Here is a 10224-nt window from a genome sequence, read left to right on the forward strand (position 1 = left end):
CCGTGATAACCTTGGTATTTCATAAGGATGTTAAGCCTAAGCATACGAAATGAAAACAAATTATATATTTCTACTTGAATGAATGCCTGTTGTTTTATAAAGAAGCCGAGCTTGCCTCTTATTGATAGAAATTGGCAAAATTTATCAACTGCCTACGTAGCTTCCAACATCAACTTGGATTAGACTTTGTTTTAATTTTATTGAATGATACGTACATACCAAATTTGTAATTTAATACCTCAGTTTCAGCGAAGTGATTATGATATGTTGGCCTTAAAATTTTACATTTAAAAATACATTTAAAGTAATAACAGGATTTTCCCAATGGCTAAGGTGGTAGTTTCCCCATTTATGTATAATTCTACTTGTGTAACTGTTTATTTTTTGTCCTTTTTGAAATGACTCTTGACAATTATATTAGCAAATACGCCTATGTAAAGATCAGTACAACGTATTTTTATCAGGAGTCCTTCGTGAGTGAGTCGGCAATCGCATTTGTGACAAATTAGTCCCGATTTCGTGTCCAAATGGACAATTTCTTTTGGATGTAAGTCGAGAAGCGGTTTGGATTCCGCTTTAAGCTTATGTGACCCCTTCCAGCATAACCTTGTTGTTGCATAATAACACCAAGGCGAAACAAACTAATTTCTGTCCATATCCAATATAAATACATAGAGTAAATTATTTAAACCAAAAAAAAAAACTGGTTTAAACCAAAAAAACCGGGTTTAAATAAAAAAAACTGGTTTTTTGGTTTTTTCAATAAAAACCATGTTTTTTGCCAACCCTGGTCTGCAGAGTAGTCCTTACATTAATATGCCATTGTCCTTGATAATCATTGCGTAAATTACTGTTAGAAGATATCAAAGAACAACAGATAAAATCTACTACTTAACGGTTCATATTTTTCTTTTACAGTACATAAACGATTATTATTATTATTATTATTATTATTATTATTATTATTAATAATAATAATAATAATAATAATAATAATAATAATAATAAGACTATTCCAGCATAAAAGTTATCAATTGCATCACACTGGCAACAAGTGTGCCGGTGCTGTGCCATCAGTTATAGCTCAGAATAATCTCTATCTCTAAAAATACTCATAGAATAATAGTAGTAGGCCCCCCCGTATATCTAGTCGAGTCAGCAAAAATTTTCTCGATTCTGATTGGCTGAGAGAGGTCACGTGACGTTAGGCCCCCGCCCACGCGGGAAATTCAAATTTTCCAGGTCACGTGGTATGACGTCATGAGTCACCCTGCGGGGAAATCCCTCATTCTCTTTTATGACCGGGATTTTTGAAATTTGTTCCCTTTTACGGGTAAGATGTGTGTTTTGATTGGTTGACAAATGTCACGTGATCTTAGACCCTGCGATATTTGAAATTCGTTCCCTTTTACGGGTAAGATGTGTGTTTTGATTGGTTGATAGCTGTCACGTGATTTTAGACCCTGCGATATTTGAAATTCGTTCCCTTTTACGGGTAAGATGAATTCTTTGGTACCACGATGCTAGAGGTCACGTGATCTTAAGCCCTGGGATTTTTAAAATTCGTTCCCTTTTTATGGGTAAGATGAGTCCTTTGGTACCTCGATGCTGATTGGCCGACAGAGGTCACATGATCTTAGACCCGCCACACGGTGAACAGAATACGTGGGAAAACCCCTCACTCATTTGTTTCCTTTTATGGGTAAGATCAATGTTTTGGTACATCAATTTTGATTGGTTGATAGAAGTCACATGATCTTAGCACCCCCACACCCCATGAGTGAAATATAGAGCGATATGTCGGTGATCCTGGATTTTAGAATTTTGTTCCCTTTTATGGTTATCCTTAAAGTTCCCATGGAGGGTTCAACCTCCTCCTTAAATAACCCTTTTTTTTTTTTTGGTATCATGATATTGTACTGAAGTTTACCTTAAATATTATCGTTCTCTTTGACAGATAAGATGATTACCAGCTTTCTTACCTTGATGGAGATCCTGTCCTTGAATTAGTAGTCTATGTCTCTGGAAGTAACAATGGTGAAAGAGAGGTGTCGCTTGTAGATTTCTTATAACACATTGTTGTGAGTTTAAGCGATTTATTGCTCAGTAAGCGCTTCATTAATGGAAACAGCGTTGCCAGATTTTTCTTACCTAAACTGCTCCGATTCTTTTCGAAACGGTTCCGCAGAGTACAAGAAATTTTAAACTAAAAAATTTTTCGAACTAAAAAAATTTTGTAACTAAAAAAAAAATTTTAAACAAAAAATTTTCAAACAAAAAATTGAAACAAAAATTTCAAAAAAAATTCGAACTAAAAAATTTAAACTAAAAACTTTCGAACTAAATTTTCAAATCAAAAAATTTTCGAACTAAAAATTTTCGAACCCAAAAAAAATCGAACTAAAAAAATTAAAAATTTTTCGAAAAATATTTTAAACTGAAAACTTTCGAACTAAATTTTAAAATCAAAATTTTTCGAACTAAAAATTTTAAAAAATTTCGAACCAATTTTAAAAACAAGTTTCGAACTAAAGATGTAAACCACATTTGAAAATTTTCAAATTAAAAATTTTTCGAACTAAATTAAAATCAAATTTTGGACACTAAAAAAATTCTTTAATTATTTTTTCGAACAAAATCGTGTAAACCAAATCTTGAATATATTTTTCACCTTAAATTTTCAAGATTACCATGATTTGAAAACAAGTGTTCAGGGTTTCAAGAAATAATAAAACATATTTTTTTTCAACTTGTTGTATTTAACGAAAGGTATGTGGTCTTCCTATACATGTTTATTAACATAATAAATACAGGATCTAGTTAATGAATATATTGGACGCGTCATCATCTTCGAATCTTGTAGCCGTGTCCTGTAAAGAAAAAAGAAGAAACGATGGATTAATTTAAGAATTTCTTTTTTTCTGAAACAATAAAAATGAGTCAATATTGATAAGAGAGAAATAAAACTTACTCGTAAATGATGGATCTGCTTAGGCTCATCTTCCTCCTCGGGTACAGGATCACTGCATTTTTTTCACCGATGGATGTTTATGAACTCTTCTGGGTACTGCATTTTTCTTAGTGTTGCTCCTTTATGGTCAAGGTTCCTCCTTCGGTACGAGATGACTACATTTCTTCCACTGATGGTTGTGTTGATGGTTTATGAACTCTTGTGGGTACTTCATTTTCTTCTTGGTGTTGCTGCTTTGTGGTTAAGGAAGGGAAAGAAGAAAAGGAAAAGGAAAAAAGAAATGGCGGCCTTATTGGGTATTTACAGTTTTTTCTTCTTCATCTTCTTTTTCCAGTTCCATCTTCTGTTTTTTAACGTACCCGTACGGAACCGTATCATAAGAATTGAATTCTTTAAATCGACGTTTTGTGTACTGGATACTGTACATTTTTTCTTCCTTTCGTGTGACGATGGTATGGTCTTTAGTCCTGCATATCTTATGGGGGATAGTGATGGTGACTTGTCCACGGCATTGATTTGTAATCATTTCTTTTAGCGTGTTGAAATTTAATTGTTGTCCTGCATTGTAATTTAATGTAAATCCTCTAATTTTGCATATGTAACTGGTGACGTTGGTATCCGGATTGTATATTTCTAGGCTGTAATTTTTTGGTCCTCCACTGACAAATGTCTTGATGTATGCTCGTGGTCCATAAGACTCCATCTCGTCCGATAAGCATCCCAAGTACGTTGAAGGTTCAATGGTTGGCTCCCCGGGCTTCTCCGTAAATATTACAGAATCCGTGTCGAAATATAAAACACGTTCCTGCAACATTTCCAGGTACTTGTACAGTTCCAGACGTGCCTGACATGTTGTAAATGCACCTAACACGACATTGGTGTTTCGGTTTTGAACAGGCACATGTTCATTGTACTCCCAGAACGCATACAACATCGTATCATTGATGGGTACAATTTGATGGAGTTTAATGTCGGGGGAAGTGAGTTTTTCATAAAATTCTTCCGGCCGATCAATAATTGTGGTCTGGCTAAAGTTTGATCTTTGCGAAAGTTTTCCCCAAAGAGCATTAAGACAAAGCTTAGATAAACTTCTTCGTGCAGGATTATTTTCAATTTTGGACGGATCCAATGCAATACCTTCACGCTCCAGGACGGTTTGTATGAATTTTGATTTGTCTTCTTCGGTCACACAGGAACTGGGCCAGCCAGACGCTTCCATTTTTGATTTTAAAAATGTATTGATATATTCCGTGAACAAGCCACCTGTTTTCGTGATGGGATCATATTGTTCAATGTCATAATCCCAAATTTCAAAAATTTCCACTGGTTGATATCCCAATTCTATTGCTTTCTGGATTTCATATGATACCCATGTTCCAGTGAGGCATCGCTCCTGATCGTTGTGCGTACACGTTGCTGTAGGGTCTGGGTTCATTTCTTCGGCACACGCAGCACACAGTGGAAAGAGTAGTTTCTTGTTACATCGGTAAGGCAGGAGACCATGATAAAGATGGCGACTTGGTAATATCGTCATTTTGATTAGACCATTGACTTTATTTATTGGTGGTATATTTTCATCACCCTGTAGATAAATTCGTGGATGGCCTACAGGGTATTTAGCACACTTATTTACATAAGGATAAAGCGAGACAATATCGAAATATTTTATTACTTCCCCCACTTTTTCATCGACTTGGTGGTACAATTTCACGCAATTGGTCCTTCCTCCAAAAAAGCTATCTCTTGGATTTAATGGTCTGCGGTTCATGTACGGGTGATTCTTCAGATACGTCGCCATTGCAGGATTTTGTTTTAAGAACTGATTAAATTCGCACTCCCACATTTCATGTACAATGTACCCCAATTCACGCAGTCTTGCATTTTTTCTTTGCGTTCGTTCATAACGGAATTCCATGGTGTCTTCTGGATTGTTGTAGATGGGCTGATTACGGCCTGTAGTAAAACATACTTTACACCCGTGGTAAAAGCAGCCGGCATGCTCGTAGATGTGCTCCTCTAACGTCTCAGGATCTTGGTAGTAACCATCAACATGGAATCCCGCAATAAACACTTCTTTTTGTCGGGCCGCATGTAAGATTTGTTTTTCTTCGCTTTTTTCAATGTAGGCCAGCCATTGCATTGCAGCGATCGATTGGGTACTTCTCCATCGATAGCCATGTGCCGGTAGAATTCCTATGGTGTTGGGTTTAAGGAAATTCCGGCGGAATACTAAATTGGAAGCACTGGCAATCGTGATCGTCTCCAAGAAGGGATTCACTTTGGTTTCTGTTTCAAATGACGTCATAAACGAAACGCATGCTTGTCGCAGTACATTGACATCTTGAATACAATATTTGATAATTTCTTTCTGGAAATCAAACGTATCATTACGATGATCGTTGTACCACTGCATGAACTTGTTCCTGTCTTCGACGGCCATTTCATCTGCACCATAATACTTTGTTTCTGGAAGTGGTCCAATATATGATTGATTCTCCTTGGTGTTGAAGAAATGTGGGAAGTAGCCTTTGGTTGCGGGTAAATTGAACGCTTTTGACAATTTACTTAATGCCATAGGTAGGAAGTTCAACGAGTCAATGAACGTCAGATTATTCAAGGTTAAACTCAGTATCTTGGTCCCATTTAATATAACGTCAGGTCTCCATTGGCATTGTTCTACCATAGCCTTTAGGATGAAATGTCCATCGTAGCCCTTCGAGTTGTGCGCGACACAGAAAATCCTATTTATATTGGGACGACGTTCCCGCAAGTACTGGAGAAAATCATAAACTGGATCCTCTCCTTGGAAAATATGCTGGCGCTGACCACACGTACTGCAAGACTGCTGGATATTATTGTTTTCAACACATGCATAACATACTTGTTGTGCAACCAATAAATTTGGAATGTGTACATACGTATTATCGCCAATATTCGTGTCCTGCATAGATTCTATATCATAGAATATCAACAAGGCTTTCTTTGCGTGCATGAGTGAAGGAACACCAGGTTTCAAACATTGTCGATCAGGAAGCATAAAACATTGATGTGATCCCGGAACAATCTTCTTACAAACATTGCAAAAGATCTCATTGCAATCATGCATGCGTTCTCCACTTCGTACAAAAGAATAAACTCTGTAACATCTAGTACATTGCTGCACCATTTTGCATACAGGTTCCCCTTGATGATATACAATATTACGATGATTGTTAAAACATTCTTCGCCGTAAAATTGACGATTGCAGTCGTTACACAGCACTAGCGTTTGGTTCTTGTCGCATAGAGGTCTCTGTAGACATTTGGAGCACGTTACAGGACAATTTTTCACATGCTCATTGCGTTTACTATACTTTTTATGGCACGCTTCACAGTAGAACTTGGTTGCAAAACAAGCAGTTAAAGATTGGATGATGTCAAAATGTCCAGCCAAACAAATCAAATTTATGGGAGTGCGATTTTCGTCGTTGGGCCCCTCGTACATGATGTCACGGCCTGTGAAACTAGTATACACAGTAATTTTATATTCTTTGAGGTATGCCTGGAATTGTCGAATTTCATTTACACTGGCACCATGATCCAAATTGACTCCTGCATTTGCACATAATGCATCCACTTCATCGTCCACAATACATTTTGTTTGATATTGATACTGCTTATGTCGTTTCATATCTACATTCTTGTATGCCTTCAGGCCAATAGCAATAACAAGGGCGTACGCCAAACACCTTGAATCTTGATTTTTTACACGTACAATCCCTCGTTTGCAACGTAATAATTCTTCATTTTGAAGTACTCCTTGCCGCAAACCGCCATAGCCACGTGGAATATCGACACGATGAAAATGCACGGTGAATGGCTCGTGCAGGAGAAATGCATTGTTACTTTGTAACACTCTTTCGAATGAGGCCCACATCGTTTCCAGTGTCAAGTTTCGGGCTTGGCGAAAACTCACCCAAAACGGTTTATTCGTGTTCCGTGGCGATATTACTGATAAACCAACCATCGCCTCATCGTCGACATTGGCTAACAAATGGTCCAGCATTGCTTGGAAACTGTTGTGTACATACTGTATGATATCGGTTCCTACGGGTGGTGCGTTGAATTGAATTTCGAGCATTCTGCCCTCGATGTTAAATCGTCTATAATGGCGAGTGATTTCATTGCGAACAGTAAAACCCGATTCGGCCATGTTAATGAAAGGAGAAAACAAACAGGTACAATTACGGTAAAACAAATATGTAATGGGAAAAAGGAATTGAGCAGCGTGAATTTACTACAAAAGAAAAGAAGAAAGAAAAATCTTAATCACCTGATAAACAGGAAATCATAACGTTTATGATAAATTCTTAACTAAGCAATTCATGTAAAGGTCCTGAGTTTGATTCCTGGCGGTGACGTTCAGAATCTCATTATGAAAGCACGTGTACTAGAAATCAAAGTTTTTTTAAAAAATAATTATGTTACTGAAATGAGTGTTTTATTGCTGTCAAACTCGAGAGCACTACATCGGCATTTAACTGACCTACCATTCTATAGTGATAAAAAGAATGCATGAAATGAATGAATGTTTCATCAGTGCTGAGATGTGATAAAGTACGCGTCAGCATTTTTTCTACTCACAACGACCTTTAAATGATGCGTTTGCAAGTTGAAGAGACTCATCGAACATTAACGATACACATACGTAATTGTCGAAACAAAATCTGTGTAGCGTATTTTTTTTATTATTATTGTGACTAAGCGGTTAGCGTACATGGTTCGGACGTGGAAGGTCCTGGTTCAAGCCTCGGTGGGTTTGCTTTCCACGTCGGGGCATGTCAAGCCTTTTCTGTAATTTAATATTCTCACGCGTTATCATATATTCTTTTCAAAACTAAGCTAAATGGTTGACGTGCACACCTCATAATACATAAACGTACATAAATCGTCTATAATGTCGAGTGATTTCATTGCGAACAGTAAAACCCGATTGGACCATGATTAAAAAATGAAAACAAACAAACAGGTACGGTAAAACAAATATGTAATGGGAAAAAAGGAATTGAGCAGCGTGAATTTGAGTTGATTTTTTGATTTTTTAGTTTAGCGTCCCTTTCAGTAGCGAGGCTATATGAGACGTGGACCTACTGATTAACGTGGAATCCGAACCACATGAGCTCCCCGCCGGGAATCGAACCCTGGTCTCCCACGCCAAAGGTACGTATGCTAACCGCTTAGCCCAGGAAATCATAACATTCATGATAAATAATTAACTAAGCAATTCATGTAAAGGTCCTGAGTTTGATTCCCCTGGCGGTGACGTTCAGAATCTCATTATGAAAGCACATGTACTAGAAATCAAAGTTTTTTTAAAAATAATTATGTTACTGAAATGTGTGTTTTATTGCTGTAGCATGTAACTGACCTACCATTCTATAGTGATAAAAAAGAATGCATGAATGAATGAATGTTTCAACAGTACTGAGATGTGATAAAGTACGCGTAAGCATTTTTTCTACTCACAACGACCTTTAAATGATGCGTTTGCAAGTTGAAGAGATTCACCAGCCGTTAACGTAACACATACGTAATTGTCAAAACAAAATCTGTATAGCGTAAATCTTTTTAACCACATATTCATGCACTCGTGGCTAAGTGGTTAGCGTACATGCTTCTAACGTGGAAGGTCCTGGTTCAATCCTCGGTGGGTTTGCTTTCCCACATCGGATCGCTGTCAAGTCTTTTCTGAAATTTAATATTCTCATGCGTTATCATACATTCTTTTCAAAACTAAGCTAAATGGTTGACGTACACGCCTCTGGCCTTGGTTCAATCCCGGGGCGGTTGCTCGAATATCACGTTAAGCTGAAGGGGTCGCTAATGCTTTTAAAGGGAATCGAACCATATTATTCTCAGACATAGTTTCTAAAATTTTCTAATGCATTCTTTTCAAAACTAAGCGCACACATTTTTCTGGCCATGGTTCAATTCCCGACGGGAGTTCACATTCAACATTAAGCTGAAGGGACGCTAAACCATATCATTTATCGTGCTTACTTCTAATGTGTGGAGGTTCCTGATTCGTACTCCCACTTTCCCATTCCACTAATTTCTTCATAGTCTAAATATTTCGTACTAAAAGTAAAACAGTGTATTCGTGATCCGCCCACAAATGATTTTCGAATCTTGGGTGACAAATAAAATCTCACTGAACTTACCTCAATTCAATGAATAAAAAGTCGGTGCAATGAAGCTTAAATGAAAACACTTTTAAAAGGAGATCTTCTTCACTCGCTAGTTGAGAGCGATGTAGGATTTGAAAAATGAAATTTAGATTTTTATTTAGGTCGCTGCGAAAACGATGTCACCGTCAGCCAATCAGAAACGAGGAAATTTATAAAATGACATCACAACGAACCAATCAAAACGCTCGCTGCTTTTGTCATGAATCACGAACGAAAACGATGTGTAACAATCGATCGTGACGTCATTCACGTTTCTCAATAGTTACAACATCTAGTATCGCAATTTCGATGCCAATTCCCTTCTGCCAGGATCATGTCACTACATGTCGTAACTGTGACGACATTTCATTTTCCTCATATTCCACACGTGAATGTCAATGTTTGCTTTTTTCATGAATCATGCTGACACGTTCGTAGTAAAACAAAAGTAATGCGATCCGCTGACGTTTGCATTTTTCAATCATATGTGCTTCTATGTCGTCACACAAAGAAGTCTATCAGCATTTTATTTTAATCCACGAACGGAAGCGTTACACTGTCAGATTTATTTTCTTAAAGTGTATGTGTATCCTTTTCAAGGACCATGGTTCGAAACCCACCAAGCATGATTAAATCCGAATTCATTTAAGCGGTTAGGATACACATCTTTGGTTTGAAAGACCTGAGTTCGATTCCTGGAGAAACATTTCTTAGGATTTTTCTTAAACTTGGTTTAAATTTCTAGTTCGAAAATTTTAAAAGTTTAGTTCGATAAAAAGTTTGATTTGCGAAGCGTTACACTGTCAGATTTATTTTCTTAAAGTATATGTGTATCCTTTTCAAGGACCATGGTTCGAAACCCACCAAGATCGATTAAAACCGAATTCATTTAAGCGGTTAGCATACACATCTTTGGTTTGAAAGACCTGAGTTCGATTCCTGAAAAAACATTTCTTAGGATTTTTTCTTAAACTTGGTTTAAATTTCTAGTTCGAAAATTTTAAAAGTTTAGTTCGATAAAAAGTTTGATTTGAAAATTTTTTAGAT

General features: G+C 36.9%; 1 protein-coding gene across 2 annotated transcripts; it reads right to left on the bottom strand.

Moving 5' to 3' along the window:
• Positions 1-2758: 2758 nt before the first annotated feature.
• Positions 2759-9375, bottom strand: LOC145693384 (uncharacterized). 2 transcript variants are annotated; one of them, XR_014132766.1, is made up of 2 exons: positions 2972-8684; positions 2759-2870 (listed from the first exon to the last, which is right to left on the bottom strand). XR_014132766.1 is itself a non-coding variant. In XM_081769331.1 (2 exons), the coding sequence occupies exon 2, from the start codon at positions 7161-7163 to the stop codon at positions 3261-3263; it is 3903 nt and encodes a 1300-aa protein (XP_081625457.1). In that variant the 5' UTR covers positions 7164-7247; positions 9172-9375; the 3' UTR covers positions 2828-3260. The 2 variants fall into 2 exon arrangements, 1 of the variants encoding a protein (XP_081625457.1); XM_081769331.1 differs by adding an exon at positions 9172-9375 and having other exon boundaries at positions 2828-7247.
• Positions 9376-10224: the final 849 nt, after the last annotated feature.

The sequence above is a fragment of the Thermobia domestica genome, chromosome 8 (assembly GCF_964235325.1).
Source record: "Thermobia domestica chromosome 8, izTheDome1.hap1.1, whole genome shotgun sequence".
Classification (NCBI taxonomy): domain Eukaryota; kingdom Metazoa; phylum Arthropoda; class Insecta; order Zygentoma; family Lepismatidae; genus Thermobia; species Thermobia domestica.

Coding starts and splice junctions, on each gene's coding strand:
- LOC145693384 (XM_081769331.1), bottom strand. CDS start 7,163: ATGGCCGAATCGGGTTTTACTGTTCGCAATGAAATCACTCGCCATTAT.